Below are 16719 nucleotides of genomic sequence, written 5' to 3' on the forward strand. Positions count from 1 at the left end.
CCTCTTATTTGATCATTATTTTTCTTAGGACAAGCAGAGAGTCCCAAAGATAAAGGTGGCAGACTAATAAAATTTTCAGGAGCACTCCTGCAGAAATTTTGAATGCTACTTGTGTTTCCTAAGTATCTTCTAGCAAGATTTTCAAAGGTAGATGTTTTTAAAATTTTAAAAACTAATCTGTCTGAATCTCTCCTACTTCTTGTCTATGCATAGACAAAAGGAGGAAAATGAGCTTTCCTACCTCCTGAGATCCAAGTGTTCTCCAGTTTTGCATTCACTTGTTAGGATGCTTTTCCAGAGCATAGGAAAATGTTTTCACGCTTTGGAGGTGTCACAGGAAAATAATTTTGAATTAATGTAACACTTTTTTTCTTTTCATGTGGTATTATTTTAAATAACAGATACTGCTATTTATAGCCAGCAACAGTGTCAGAGGTCAAACACTTAGGGTGGGATCCATCTTATCCAACTTTACCAAGGTAGGAGTTAGGTGTGTCATTTCAATCACTCATTGAGGCTGCTCCTACAGATAATCGGGACAGGGAGGGGAGAGAGACAGTTCTGCAGGTAATTCATTCACCTCGAGATACTCATCCCACTATCTAAATCTCTTGGTCTTTGAAGGTGCCTATCTCTGTATTGATTTAGGATGGAGCCTGGATGACTAGCTCTGATTGGGGAGCAGACTTTTGGATGGCTACAGTTCAGATGAGTTCCCTCATAACTGGCAGAATAAAATCTCTAAAAATGAGTATGGGTAGCAGCACTGGGTTTTTTTTGCAAGTATTTAAAGAAAATGATGTCTCTTTGCCAAATGAGTAAGTGGATTACTTTATTACAGAATACAGAAACTCTCACAAATTGTATTTTATATTTGCTGTAATGCAGGAGGAACTCACTCTGAGTAGGTAAGCAATTTAGGAAGCTGAATGACAGAAGTACTTCTAACTTGACGGGCAGTTCATGGGGTGGCTACAGTGCAGTGCTGTGTAACAGATGATACAAACAAAAAGACTGAATGTTTCATGGGGAATTTCACAGCAGGAGCCTAAAACCTTTACTGAATTACAGTGTAAAGTAGGAGTGTATATGTAAAGGAAAGGTATATTAATTTGTTACTGTGGCCTTAAATAGCCTTTCATTCCAGAATCACATTGACTTCCTAAGGCTGCAGCCATAAAGTGTTCCTAGTGAACAATAGTCATATGCTGCCATGCTTGAATTCACATGCAGCCAAGGCATTTCAAACCCCACCAAACCTGTTCAGAGATAAATAAACTACAAATAATAACCTAAAGGAAACACTTTGATGTCTGTTTGGTATACAGTATTTAAGACACGTGAACAGGAGAAAGATACTTTTTCATCACTGCCTTGTAATATTCTAAAGTAATGTATGCTGGACTAGGTGACTCATGATCTGAAGTTTCCATGGCCCAGCACTCAGTGCATCATTCTGAGAAGTGTAGCAATTAAAGCAGGAGTGAAGCATTATGTGTGTGTAGCATAGCTGTGTGCACTTCCTGGGATTTGGGTGTCTGGTATGTCATGTGTTCCAGCCCTGCATTTGCTGGATTAGAGGTAATTTCTTTAAACAATAACAGAAATTGTATACTTAATCCAATACACATGATGCAAAAGCACGTACTTAGTGCAAAATACTGTGGTCTCATTGGGACTGTGCTGCTGTCCACTCTCATAAAATTATTGCACTAAAAGGTATTGGTTTTTATGGTAGCTACAAAAGACACAGTCCTCTAAGATGACATGCCACCATCTTTAGAGATGGAAAATCTTGTTCTGCTTCTCTGTAATTTATAACAAGGAAGCCATTAACCATATGCAAAGAGGTGGAGAAAACAAAAACTTAAATGTCCTGGGAGATTTCTCTCTGCTTGTACTTTTAGGCTTTATAGTCACTTGAGCTCTCAGGATATTTCATTATAAAAATCCTTTTCCTTGAAATTTTCAATATGCCCATGATGAGTGCAAGTATCTGAGATGAGCCAGATGATGGCTCATGAGTTGAAACATTAATTAAGGACAGTCAATCCTTCACTCTTTACTCTTCTTTATGTGCTACTGTGTTTTGGCTGTACCACTTGGTTAATGCGAGGGGAAAATGATGGACCATGTTTTAAGATTGAGCCCAGCTTTTTAATTTGTTACTGTAGGACTAAAATTGTTCTCACGTATCTCTTCTATGACTTAGTTAAGTGTTTTTTACACTTAAAAAACCACTTAAGTGTTTTTTTACAGTTTCTGTGTGAAGGGATTTCAAATACTTTCAGCTAAAAGGCTAATGCAGAATTCTGTGATACACGATTAGTTTTTCCCTCATGCTGCAAAAATTTTGGGTTTTTAGTCTTCAGCTTTTCTATTATCCACGTAATTCCTTTGTTTTATATGGCCAACTACTTATTTAATATAATTGAAACCAAACTTTCTTTTCTTAAGTTTACTGCTGTATCAGATGCAGGTTTGTTTTCATATTAGATTTGTATTACTGCAATATTCAAACCCAATAATGCTTAATTTGAAATGTGCATCTCCTAGTAGAATTTGTCCTTTTCTTAGTTACCTTTCTTGAGGTAAACAAAATCTAGTAAGTACAAACATGAAGAAGGTATTATGTAATGAAGCTCCTGCTTCCTGCTGTTGAAGCTGGTCATGGGTGAACTTGAAGGACTGCAGCTTGGAAGGGCAGATTGGGAAAGTCCTCTGCTCAATTCTGAAGTCTGGGATGTACTGAAAGGTATTTTCTAGCAATTACTGACAAAGTGATGTGCGAAGGAGGCTTAGAGAGGAAAACATGCCTCTGAGCAGAAGAATGCTCATGTAGAGTAGGAGAAAAAAATTATAAACCAAATTAAATGTATATTTTAAAAAAAACCACTTATCTGTTTCTACTTAGTATTTAAACAACTACATTATTAAGACTACTGGAAATAACATTCTTTACCTTTTTTATGTATGTACTTATCACAGATTTTACAGATTAGAATACACAAGGTAAGTCTTCTCTTAAGAGACTAAGAGTATTAAATCTGTTAAATAAAACACCATTGCAGATGTGAAACAGGTTCTGATTTAACATGCATCTCTACGGAAAACATTTCTGCACTCTCTCACGTATGTATCTATATAGAGATACACATATGGATATGTGCATATATACATAAACACCAGCTTAAATTACCACTTTTTGGGCTTTTTGATTACCAAAAATTGTCAGAGCATGGCTATCTTTTATACAGTATATACAATTTATTGTGAATCTGAGTTTTTCAGTCACAAACACTATTTTAGTAGTGCATTTTAACAGAAGAACAGCTGCACTCAGGTAATCTGACCAGCAGATGTAATCTAACATTTGTAATTATGATTTTTGCATGCTATGAAAAATCATGGGTTTGTGCCTTATTGATGCTTAAGGTTCATCCCTTCTGTTTCTGTAAATATTACTTTTCAACACAAAGCAACAATATTCTAGTCCAGGAAACATTAATGAGACAAGTTGATTCTGTTTTGTAATATTCCAGAAATAAATTTCTGATTTTTTTTTTTTTTTTTTTACTACTGTGATCCTACAACAAGGTTTACTACAGTTCTTAGCTGCATAAACAGAAGAATGTCAACAGTAGAAGCAGATGAATTGTGTAGGGCATTGATGGAACCTTATTGAAAATATTCAGTGAAAAGCTCTAGAAATAGTGACAGAAGAAAATGTATCACTGGTATGCGTGTAGAATCTATTTTAGGTTGACTTATTCAAAGAAGATACCATAATATGCAGCTGAACCTGAGAATATTTAGAAGGCTGGAAAGGAGTGTGTTCATCACGGAGGAGTACACCAAATAATAACCTACTTGCTGGGGGATGATTAGATACTACTCTAAAGTTTGTCTACTGTTTATGCCTCAAATTCAAAACCAGTATTTCTGTTCTGTAAATGGACAAGCTGCAGCACAAGGTACTGTAATCTTTTTTCTATTTCTTCCAGTTCCTACGGGAATAATTTTTTTTCTTTCCTTCTGCCTTTCTTCCTTCTAGAAAGGTCTGAGTACATGTTTAATGTACTAGCCTTAATTTAAAAAGAGGTTTAATAGTTAGCATTAATAAGAATACATAATTTGAAAGCAAAGTAAAAATATTTTTTTCAAGATTCTTTTTCTAGTTGCATTATTCCAAAAGAATTACCTAAATCAAAGTATGCTGAACAGTATTATGTCTTGGTGTTTACTTAAACCAAGAGTCAGGTCCTTTGTTAAAATTGGTATGACTCAAATTCTTAGCTTACTGAAAGAAATGCAGAATTTAAATTTTAGCTAATTATTTTAAAGAAGTGCCTAGAGATCCTAACTGAGACTAGAAGAATTTTCTTTTCAAGCTGTATGTAATATGTGGAATACAACATCAAGGGTATAAGGAGAGAATTGTAATGTCAGGTTTGAGAGAATTTAAACAAAGCTATTTCTCTGTACAACTACACTAAATTAAAAGGTATACCTGAAGCATCGTGAGTAAGCAGTCAGTAATAGTGCTGAAAAAAGCATCACTTGAGACATATATATTTATATATGTACAAAATAAAAAATAGAGTTAATTATAAAAGTGAAAATACTTCTGGTTAGACCTCCCCCAAAAGGGAGGTCCCTGTATTCTTGGTCCTCTATCAAACGCCTGTTCACATTCTAGTCCACTTTATTAATCCTTCCTTTTTCCTCCCATAATGCTCTGCTTCTTTTCAGTTTAGTTGTTGCCAGTTTGCTTGTTTATGTAGCATTCCATATGAAATACCTCACAACAGTTTCTACCTCATACCTAAAGAATTCCCCCTTAATTGCAGCAATTCTTAATATTATCAAAAGCATGCTAAACACAACAGGTTAAAACAAGAAATGAAGACTACAACTAATACTGCAGAAAAAAAAAATCTGTGTAGGCAGCAGTCACCACAGATGGGATTCATTCAGTATACAGCTCTTAGTTCTACCACCCACATAATCCCCATTATCATTTCCTACCAAACACACTTCATTAGCTCTGAAGAAATCTCTATTGTCTCTCCCAGCAGATCACACTGTCACGATATGGTTAAAGGTCATATCAATTAAAAACCATTCCTTTACGATCCTTTAGAAGGTCATAATAATTAAGCATATTTTCATTTGATGACAACCAATAATATAATTTGATGAACCACTACCAATTTTATCCTTTATAAGTAAAAGCATTCTTCCTGCTAGTACTGAGCATTAGGATATCACCATCCAGTGGTTCTCCCTGTTCCCTATTTGTTTGTCCATTTGTCCCAATTAATTAAGTGATAGTATAAACTTGAGAAAGCGATGTGCTGTCCCAGAGGAAGGAAGCAAGGCTCTGCCTTTGCTGGAGCACAAGCTGTCATTCCTGATTTCTATACAGGGGTGGAGTTGTGCATTCTTTTTATTGCTCCAGCTGTTGACACTGATGACAGTTGTTCCAGGAGAGACAGAACTTTGATCATGTGTGTAGCTGCGGATGAGGAGGAAACTTGCATTGCTTTGTTATGGGGGAACTTGGCTGAGTAAATGGGAGGATAGAAATTCTGATTCTTCTGCCCTTTTTCTGCAACCCCTCTTCCCCTGAACTGCTGTGCTATCATCTGGTTATAAAGCAGCTTTGCTGTAAATGGAATCTGATGAGTCCAAATTAAAATGGAAAAAAAAACCAACCAAAACAACAAGAGCTTGTTGTATTATTTTAGAGGGGGAAAAACCCATAAAATTATGAAAAATCACCTGATCCGATTCACAAATATCAATATAACTATGAGGAGCAAGGCACTGCAGTGTAAGGGTGCAAACTCTACAAGCTGGTGCAGCTGCCAGAGTACTCATACTGTTAAACCACAACCAAAGACAGAATTTAATTAAAACCTCTAAATCATCCATTCTTGTGGTGGTCAGTTCACTTTGGGTTAGGACAGAGTAATTGTTTCCAAGCACATTGCCTGCAGCAGTGGAGTAGACTACATAAGACTGTCTTATTTATGAGATTTTAATAAATTACCAAATCAGCCATGTGGCTTTATGTTCTTAAAAAATATTAGCTGCTAAATGTTAGTTACTAAAGGTCATGGAATTGTAGTTTGAAGAGTTTGCTGTTCAAGTACTATCGTGTCACTTCTTCTTCCTCCATTTAATGAATTGTTAACTAACATATTTTGTGCCTCGGGGACTCTCCATCTCACTATTCTTTCTTTCCCAGTAACTTCACAGATTTCTTTGAATGAAACAATAGAAGTTTCACACACTGATTTCCTCTGTTTCAGTTCAGCCAGCTGGTGGTGATGTCATTCACACGCACCTGTGTCTAGCAAGCACCTGATACTGCTCCTTCCTTAAGGACTCAAAGTACAAGACACATGAACATACCAGCTCTGCATCGGTGTTTCTACTAGAAACACTGGATTGCTATCATGATTCAGATAAACAGGAGACTTGTTCAGCTGTTTTAGTTACTTTGGATCATTTCCTGCAGCTTTACTCATCCTCCCAATTAACATGAATACACATTTGGGTTTTTTCCAAGTTAGCCATTAAGGAGGTTAAGTAGGTTGGGCCTTGTGACTAATGTTTCCTTGGCTCTGACTGTATTTTGCTGCTCCCTGAGAGTATTCTATCATACTTTATTAGCATGCAGGAGAAACCTGGAGATTCCTAATTGTAGAACAGAACTTGAAATGTTCTCGAAGCTTCCAAGCTCCAAAATGTATTCCCAGTTGTAAGCAAGACCCAGCATGGAGAGATAAATACAGAAGTACTTGTACTGTAAAAAGACATCTTGCATTAGCACTGTCATCATTAATACAGTTTCCTACTGCTGAGTTTTCATGTTCTGTATTGATTATAAAAAAAAGTTACCAGTGCCACAACAAAACTTAGTCAAAATGATGGTGCAGTAATTGGATGAGGTTCTTCAACCCCCCTAGATGTTTGTTGTTCCACTAACATGGTAAAGGCAGTGAACAGGTTTTGTCACTGTTGATGCCTCATCTCAGGCAACAAATTAGGAATGCAGTTGCTTAACTATTTTACTACATAAAGTTTAAATGTAATCCTGTTTTAGAAATGTCAGCAATATAAAGAGGCAGCAGCTAAAGGAAAGCAACATGATCCATCAATGTGCAGTAAGCATATCCCTCACCAGTGTTTAGTTGTGAATCATGATGAATATTACATCCATGGATTAATGTCCTGATCTTACATAGTCATTTGCATAGCAAATGGGTTTGTTCAGGAACTGAGTATTGGCTGTTTAGACACTTACCTGGAACAAGAAAATATTTTTAAGTTAGCTTTAGAAACCACCTTAGCTAAATTACTAAAAAAGAAGAAAGGCACATATTCTACAATAAAGAGTATTCACTTCAAGGGTGGGTACTCCTTGAAATGTTCGTCTACCTAGGGCTATGCTCCAGGTGCTAGTGCTGCAATGAAAATTGATTACTCTTTCCACACCTCACTGTAAATATGAAATGGCTCTTACAATGCCTTAGTTTGCTTTCCTCTATTGTGTTTTACATTACTTCAGCATAGAGAAGCAGGAAGTAGAGACAGAACTACAGGTGTTACATGTTATGGGTGTGTTGATTTCTGCTTTCGAGTCAAGCCACTGACTGAATTTCCCCCTTCTGTATGCTACTCAATTAAAAAAAACAAAACAAAACATGTATTTAAACATCAACAGCAATCTTACTTCCCCTGTCTTTTGCAGATGTTTGTGTTAAGGATCACAAAGGAGGGAATACTCTGTAGCTTTCATAGAAATGCCTGACAGAGAAGCACCAATGGAAGAACCAGTTGCATAGGGCATTGTTTCAGTAGAAATTATCACTTTTATAATGCAGACACTGCTGCCCATATGTACTTTCTTTCCCTACTAGAAAATAAAGCAAGTCAGATAGAAAGAAGTGTTAAGACTTGAAGCAGGTGAAGTTTACCTAGAAGTGCAGTGAAGTGTGCTCCAAGGGCAGGTCAGCAGAAGCTCCTCTTGCCTTCCAGCCCAGGAGATCAGAAGAGCATGTTGATGTACCTCAGTGACAGTGGTCTGGCTAAGGTGAAGCAAATCCTGCAGTGATTAATATTTTTTTCCTGATATGTCTGCCTGAACTCTGTAATTGAAAATTCCTAAAGCAGGTTACTTGAAGTATGTGTGGTATCTTAGGAACTATAACTTAGTGATCATAAATTTGCATTACAAATGCTCTTATAGCTCCTTACTTGGCATAAATTTTCAATCTGAACTGCTTATTAAGTATACCACAACTCACTCACCCTGTAATTACCACTGGCTTAATATATGTTCATTTAAGTTCCATTTTCTTCTGGTTTTTATTCTCTATTCCCTTCTGTTGGATGCTTTTGCTTTTATGTAAAAAATCTAGGAGTTCTTTCGATTTCTCACTCATTTTTCTGTGGTGAGGAAACACAAAAAACCATACAGAAATGATTAAAGTAATCAGCTAAAACAGATCAAGAAAAGGTGTAACAAAGAAAACTGTGGAAGGTGGAATAAACATCAAAAATACATGAAGGACAGATGTCACCTTTTCAAATCAGTGATGCTAAACTTGCCTTCATTAAAAAAAGCTCTCAGAGAAATAAGATTGTAGATTTTACTCTACTCAGTAGGTACAGCTATTAAGCATAGTTATAAATTTTGAAGAAATTAAAGGCAACAGTGCTTGGAATGTTTACCATCAGCAGGTAAGGTTATCAAGTTCTGAGTGTTTGAATACAAAACATTTAAGCTATGGCTAGATACTGCAGTCAGGAGATTGAAAAGCAAAACTTTAATCAAGCTGAAAGATTTAAGATGTTTCAGTGAAGTAGTTAAAAAGATGTACGTAAGCATTAAGTCATTAAAATGACTTAAGCCTCAATCTTCTCAAAGGCAGATTAGGCTAAATTTAAACAAAACATGACATGAAGTCCAGTTTTGGTTTTACACACTACGTATCCTTGGTACAGAGTTCAGCATGCATAGTTCTGAACACTGATTTTCATAGGATAGCATGTGTTCCTACAGTCTCCAAAATACACTTGCTATGGAGTTCTAACAGCTATCTGCAAAAAACACCAACACCCATCCTAATAACACAAGTAATTACTTCTACACTTCCAGGAAAAAGGAAAACTCTTTGAAGCCAGTTAAATGTTTGTGCTCATAACTGCTGCCAGTGCGTGATTTCATTACTCCCTTTAAATGCTGAGGGTTTCTGAGGTAAGCTCCAATGGCAAATGAAAGTCCATGTAGTATCAATTTTCTTATACAATATGGGCGTTATTACTTATTCCTTTGCAAAACTTGTAACTAAATGAAAAGCCTTTCAGAATAATTCCTTAGCTCTGTTGAATATGAAGGACAAAAATATAGTTGTCAATCATGCACTTTTAAAAAATATCTGTAACATTTTGTTTTCATAACAATGTAACATTTGCTTTTAAACCCTGCAGAACTAAGAATTAAAATATCATTTTTGGTACTCTTGATTACTGCACCACAAGTTGACAAAAAGCTGGGGATTAAGTCCTCAGACTTGGCATCCTATTAAATAACATTTTTTAAGTAAATAGCCAAAAATGCTAGTATTAGGGGAAGGGGGAAAGGAATCTAATTTTATTAAGAAGTTTAGTTATAAAGATTCAGTCCCTTTTAAAATACTGTTGAAAAAGTTTAACATGGTACTTAGAACTGTAGAAGCTTATTCTAAAAATTAGGTTAGCACTGCACTCCAGCATATATTGTCCAACATCTTTAATTACTTTTTGCTCAATGGATTTATTCTTTTTCCAATTACAGCAGATGGATCAGGTACAGTTCTAGCATTCATTTCCCTATGGTTGTAACTCCCTTCATTTGCAGTAGAAATGATGAACCACCAAATTCATATTCCAGGAACAGAAGAAATCTTTAATGATGGCCAGAACCAGAAGACTCTGAAACAAAGACACAATTTAGGCTGTTCAAACAGTAAAGCAAATCAATTCAGGAATGTAGTGCAGGTCCTAGAACTGACAACTGTACTCACATCTGAGCACAAGAACTGGCTATTCAAATACAACACTACCCTCAGAATATGTACGTAAGTAAATTTAGCAAATATTAAAATTTCTCTTTTGCAAGTTTTAAAGCCCAATTACAGTGAACACCCATTCTTCCTTGGTTTTGTTATGGTTCCTCCAGAACTGAAGTTTATTTACACTATTATTCTAAGTCTAGTACTAGGCAGTATCTTCTCTTAGTGCACATTTCAAAATGTAAATAATGTTTGCATGTACAAATTCAACTGTGAGCAAATGGGTTCTCTCTCATGGTGCAGAAAGTGAACTGGGATACAGCAGGTCATGAAAAAATAAATTCCAATGTGATGTCAGAACAAACTGTCCATAATTATCTAAACAGTACTTTATAAAGAAACAAATTCAAAATACAAGTTTATACTTTCTAGTTTCTTGGTAGCTAAAATAGCAGGTACTCTTGAAATCATGCTGATTTAAGTAATTCCATTAAATGGTTGTTACTGTTATTTGATAAAATTCCTTGCCCACACAGTCAAGGTACAGAATTTCCATTTTACTCCTAAAACCTACACAAAAGATTATTTATATGCAGATCCAGTTGTTTCTAGGATATAAAATTATCAACACAACCAAAATTTCTTATTTTGAAGTAGTCTTTAAACATTTGCTAAATCTCTAACTTAAGCCCCAAATTTATATAATGTGAAATATTCTGAACTGATTTTTACTGTACTTATTTAAAAATTATATCAAGGTATTAGATATCTAATACTTACTATTTCCTGATGATTTTTTGCCTGGGGAAAAAAAGAAAAAAAATAAGCTGAACAATGACAGTTAAAAATATATTTCCTATTTACTTTTCACAGACAAATTTTAATTAGCTTATTATCAGATTAAACAAAAATTGAAAGTGTACAATGTGTACTTTCCATGGTACATTTCTGCAAACTTTATATTGATTTTTAAAAGTTGTTTGCTTTCAATTAACCAACACTCCATGCATTTAGAAATTATAGTCATCAAGATTTCTATTGTAATTCAAAATAAACCTTTATGGAATGTTACTATTTTGCATAATATATGGGTATATACACACACACAAGATAAGGATGTAAACTGAAGTGAAACGTTGGCTTTAAAATTTCTCTTTGTATTTTACACTCCCATTGTAACTGTTCTCCTAAAACACTGGGTCACAATGATGAAAAAAAAAATTCTTCATAAGGAAGACTGTTATATAAGACTGTACAATCTCCATCCTTGGAAATACTCAAATTATGAGTAAGGTAATAAACAACCTGATCTAACTGGGATCTAACTGCTTCAACCACTGGTTTGGACCAGGTGAGCTCAAGGGGTCCCTTCCAATCTGATTTATCCTACAACATACTCTTCTGTAATTCCCTATATTATTTGCAAAATTATCCCCCAAAGTGCAGAAAGGGCTAGCTGTTAAAAACTATTTTTCCTTCAAATAAAGCTTAGCATACAGTTGCCACTTATCCAGGCTTTTTGGCCCTTGAAAATCTACACCAGGTCATGAATTAACATAGCATGACGTGAAGACAAGTTTGAAACGGTCTGTCCATTTTAAACTCTCCTTGAAATAAAAGGTTAAAGCAAAAGTTAAAACTATTTTTTTTTCTTCCTGTCTACCTCAACTACTCATATTTACTTAACAGTCATTAAGTAGCCATTAAGATCAACTACTTATATTTACTTAAACTTTTAAGTGCAGTGTATCAGTTTTGGAATGCTGCACATTATTTGGACAAAGCTAGAGAAATGCTGGGGTAGTATCTCCCAGCTGCTCCCACAGCAAGGGGCTCCTCTATCAACCCTTCACTGTTCACAACACCCAGTAAAGGGTTTGACTTGGCATTTATTGAGCATAGCCTCAACTGACGAACAGGACCTTTAAAACACCATCATCTCTTGTACCCTTCTGCTTTAAGGGACCTGGCCCATTCCAATTTATTATTTTTACATTAGATATTCTGTTTCTTTCTCTGAAAAGTCATCCAGTGTCACCAAGTAACACACATTCTCATGTTCAGTGATGTAGCTCTCATTTTGAGATGCCGTCAGCCCAAAATACACTTTCACGTGTTCATGTGAGAAAACCTTTTTAAAATAACTTGTTTTTCAAAACCTTGAGGAAGCAAATTAGATCTGCATTTTAAAAACCAATACCTACATTACCTAATCTTCATAATATAAGCACAGTTACACTGACATTTGAGTATTTTTGTTAGTGGAACCATCTACAATCAGCATTAAAAAATCTACATTTTTATAGCAAAGACCTGACCCTAGGGAAGAATGTTAATTTCTTACTTGCTGGCTATTTTCAATGACTGATTCCTGTTGTGGGTATTCTCTTGTATAAAAAAAGACTATAATGTGTGACTTACCCCCATAGGAAATCTTGTAGTAGGCATAAGTTGTTAATGCTACACCAACCCATATTTCTTGATACACAGTAGAGAAGTAGAATTTCATGGGTTTCAATGCCTTTGGAATCATGCTCTGCACCATCTGAAATTTATAAAAAGTGTTGTCATTTTAACTTTTGCAGCTGTATTCTTACCTGCTGGATTTTTAACCTACATGTAGACATACATATATATTTTCATCTATCTTTATGTGTACACACACATTCCTGATGCATATCAGCAGCAGTTTACAGGTTGAAAAAATCCCCAATCATGCCTAAGTACTTATTCCAAAGCAAAGAAATGTAAATTCAGAGTTAAGGTTACAATTGATGGGCTAACACAAAAAAAATATTTAAATTACAGTTGATGAAAGGGTTCAAAGATGAGTGAACAGAACATTTACAGAGGAGTAACAGACAGATTTCTCTCTGCCTATCAGTAACAGCTTTTTCCTAAAGTTTCCAAATTCCCTCAGGAGGAAATCTCATTCCAGACAAGCCAGAGAGGCTCCTTCCTTGCACTACCAATTTAGCTTCCCTCCCTCGCAGCTGTCTCTTCCAGCAGGGTAATTTCTACTCAAAATAGCAACATAAATGATGTTAAGCTAATGAATTCATGCTTTATCATGACTATTTGACTTTTAAAATATGCCCCAAGAGCAAGAAGCCTGTCAGTGTTGGCAGTTTTTTCCTTTCCATGCAGCTTTGTAAGACAAAGAGAAAACTGTAGGAGGTTTTAAAATAAAGCTTATCCTAACTCCCATAAATGTTAGTTCACATTTCCACCACACTGCACTGAGATACCCCATGTCTTATGCACGCTCAAAAGTCACTATTGACGCTTATTACAACCCAATAAAGTCACCTACACACACGTATAAGGTAAACCAGAGACTCAGGAAAGAAAAGCAGAGTTAACTTCTGTGAGGTAATGAGGTAATGCTCACTTATCTGCCGTTACTAAATGTAAAACATCTCTAAGAGGAGAGGGTGCAAGGGCAGCCACTATGAAGACAACTGGAGAAATCTAAGTGTTTCTTAAAAAATGAAAGCAATTTTACAGACAAACCCACATTTACATTTGTTTATGGACAATCATTTCAGTAACTTATTACTGTGACAAAAGTTCCTGAAACGCCTTTGTCCCTTCACTGACACTATTAACGACACTGCATGACGGACACTGCTCACCTGAATTTCCAGCGTTTGTAGTTTCAGATGAACAGTGGAATACAGTTACTCTGCTACAGCAGAATATCAAGACATACTAACAAACAAGGAGACTGAGCAGAACAGGAAAGAAAGATTTCCCCGCCACTACAGAACACAGGGAATAAGCAGCGCTGTTTCCACCTAACACCGTGCCAAAGCCTGGCACAGACCTTTCCGCAGGGCCTACGCGGGCACGACATGGTTCTGAGTGTTTTTTTTCCTGCTATCTACGCGGAACAACGATGTGCTTGCTGTCTCCTTGACCTCCCCGCTACAACCCGCCGCAGCCCGGGGCACCTGCGGCCCGCCCGAGCCCCGGCCGGCTGCACGGGGGCGGGAGGGTAACGGCAGCGTTCAGCGCCGCGGGCCGCGCTCCCTTTCTCCCTTCTTCCCTTCCCAGGCTGAACCAGCGCTGCCCCCACCCGAGACACCCCCGAGCGGTGCCCGCCCGGACCCAGCCGGGGCTCGCCGCGCCCAGACCCACCGTGCCAGGGGAGCGGCGAAGGTCACACTCGGGAACGGGGACGGCTCCGCTGCCGCCGCGGGGTGCGCCGGGAAGGGACGCGCGGCGGGCGGGGACAGCAGCGCCCCCTATGGCCGCGGAGGACCGGAGCGCCCTCGCAGCGCGGCGGGGCCAGCGCCGCTTCCCTCGGAGTCACGGAATAGGCCAGGCGGGAAGGGACCGCAGTGAGGCACCTGGAACAACCGCCCTGCCCGAGCAGGGTCATCCCAGAGCACACGGCACAGGATTGCATCCAGGCAGTTCTTTAATATCTCCAGTGAGGGAGACTCCACACCCTCTCCGGGCAGCCTGTTCCAGCGCACAGTCACTGCACAGTGAAGTTCTTCCTCATGTTCAGGTGGAACTCGCTGTGCATCAGTTTCTGCCCATTGCTTCTTATTCTATTGCTCAGCACCACCGAGAAGAGCCTGGCTCCATCCTCTTGCCATCCTCACTTTAGATATTCATACACACTGATGAGGTCCCCTCCCAGTCATCTCTTATCAAGGCTGGACAGGCCCAGTTCCTTCAGCCTTTTCTCATAAGGGAGATGCTCCAGGCTCCCAGTCATTACCTGTTGTCCTCCACCAGACCTGCTTCAGGAGCTCCACATCTCTCTCGTACTGAGGAGCACAGAACTGGACACAAAACTCCACATTCCCCTCCCCTAGGCTGAAGAGAGGGGCAGGACCACGTCCCTCGATCTGCTGGCAATGCTCTTCCAGTGCAGATCTTCACCTCAGTCCTGTGTCCCAAGAACAAGCACAGCAGGTCCCGTGCCAGGACAATACCGGGAAGGGCCTGCACAATCTATGCAGTTCCCTATGTCCCTTAGGGAACAGCTTGTCCTGGAGGAGAGGGAAGCACCCGCTGGGCCATAATTATAAAGTTTGAAGCACCAACATGCTTTGCAGGCCATTTCCTCCAGGTGCGGGAAGGACCGGGGACTGGAATTCCAGAGCTGTGCTCAGGCATTGTTCTGTGGGGTGAGGGAAGAATGACTGCCCAGGCATCCCAAGGCTGTGAAAGGAAAGCGGACCTTTATTGTGTGTTAAAATGCTTTAATGGGATCACAGACTTAATTTACTTTCCCTGATTTACATAATCTGCAGGTGTATAGATTTGCTACATATGAGCTTTGTCTCACAGGGCAAACAAGACTGCTTGTATCTTACATGAGTATTTTTTGCATTTAATATAGGACCATGACTTATGTCAAAATACTGCATGCATGTCACCTCTTTCATTTAAAACTTTAAAAACATCTTGAAAATTTAGTGAGGAAAATCCCTTTCTTTCTTTATTTTAGGATTTTGAAGCTGAAACATTAAACAACCAGAGGCTGTGGTATCCATATCTCTCTACATATACCCTAGATTTGTATTTACCTATCTGAGAGGAACAGTTCTAAAGCAGCCAAAAGCCTGCACAGGTACTCAGTGTGGAGATGATAAATCCTATTAGAGATATTGGTTTTCATTATTTATCTGATTTAACAAATTACACTCAGATGTTTGCAGATATTTCCGAAGAGAGGATGACAGGATGAAAGGGAAGTTCAACAGACACATCTATCTTAATTCCTATTCTTCTTTTGAAATTTATCCAGTAGGGATGACAAGCCTTAGTGTTCGACTCCACCGCATAGTTCTGGTCTGCGTCTGTAAGTCCTGCCTTTCTAAGGAAGGCTTTAATGAATTTTGGGGTCGGTTTAGAGGAACTGGGCCCGCAGCTCCAGGTGAATTGTGTGCGAAGGGAAGGCCGAGCGCAGCTGGGAGCGGTGCCGCCGGCGGGGCGGTGCCGGCGGGGCCGGGAGGGTGTGCCCGTGCTGGGAAGGGCGGCGGCGCGGGACCGCGTGCCCGGGCCGCTATTCCCGCCATGCTGCGGAAACTCACCGAGGGCCGCGGCCGGGACTGGTTCACCGTCGGCGGGGCCGTCACCGCCGTCGAGCTCCTGGGCGAGCAGACGCGGGTCGGCCGCCCTGGCGCTTCTCCGCGCCATGCCGCACAGGAACCGCTGACGGCTGCGGGGTGAGTGCGGGGCGCCGGGCCGCTGCTCTCGATGGCCTCCCTCGCTCCTCTCTGCTGTGTGCCCTGGGCATTCCCCAGAGCCAGGGCTGCCTCCTATGGCTCCCCTGCTCTGGGGAGCCCAGGCTGTGCAGTTGCTGGATTCCAGCCTAACACCCCGGTAGCGTTTGTGACTGATTTTTGTGCGCTTAATATTTAACTTTGTTTTCTGATTTGATACTTAGGTCTTTTGTCTTCATCATCACTAGGTGTGTTGCGTGTTGAGTTTGCTTTCTCTGAAGTGCTTTAGCACTGACGTGCAGCTGTACCTAGTCCTGTTGAAAAAACTGTAGAACTGTACTAGAAAAGACTCCGTTTATTCTGATTCAGGTGTATGAGCTTAAAATTTTATCAGTGGCAAGTGATAAATGAGATTCACAAGTTCATTGCTGTTGTGACTGAAGGTAGCATTTAAGTTACCAGAGTAA

General features: G+C 39.0%; 2 protein-coding genes across 2 annotated transcripts in view; one reads left to right on the forward strand and one right to left on the reverse strand.

Moving 5' to 3' along the window:
* Positions 1 to 9790: 9790 nt before the first annotated feature.
* Positions 9791 to 14353, reverse strand: ATP5MJ (ATP synthase membrane subunit j). The gene is made up of 4 exons (XM_038137530.1): positions 14208 to 14353; positions 12489 to 12612; positions 10848 to 10868; positions 9791 to 9987 (listed from the first exon to the last, which is right to left on the reverse strand). Exons 2-4 carry the CDS (start codon positions 12610 to 12612, stop codon positions 9962 to 9964), a joined length of 171 nt encoding a protein of 56 aa, XP_037993458.1. The 5' UTR covers positions 14208 to 14353; the 3' UTR covers positions 9791 to 9961.
* An 899-nt stretch (positions 14354 to 15252) lies between these two features.
* The window catches only part of TDRD9 (tudor domain containing 9), a 70632-nt gene continuing 69165 nt past the window's right edge, over positions 15253 to 16719 (forward strand). The window contains exon 1 of the mRNA XM_038137497.1: positions 15253 to 16255. Within this exon, the coding sequence (XP_037993425.1) occupies positions 15771 to 16255 (485 nt within the window). The 5' untranslated portion in view covers positions 15253 to 15770. The remainder of the gene's footprint in view (positions 16256 to 16719) is intronic.

This window comes from Motacilla alba, chromosome 5 (genome assembly GCF_015832195.1).
Source record: "Motacilla alba alba isolate MOTALB_02 chromosome 5, Motacilla_alba_V1.0_pri, whole genome shotgun sequence".
In the NCBI taxonomy this organism is placed as follows: Eukaryota; Metazoa; Chordata; class Aves; order Passeriformes; family Motacillidae; genus Motacilla; species Motacilla alba.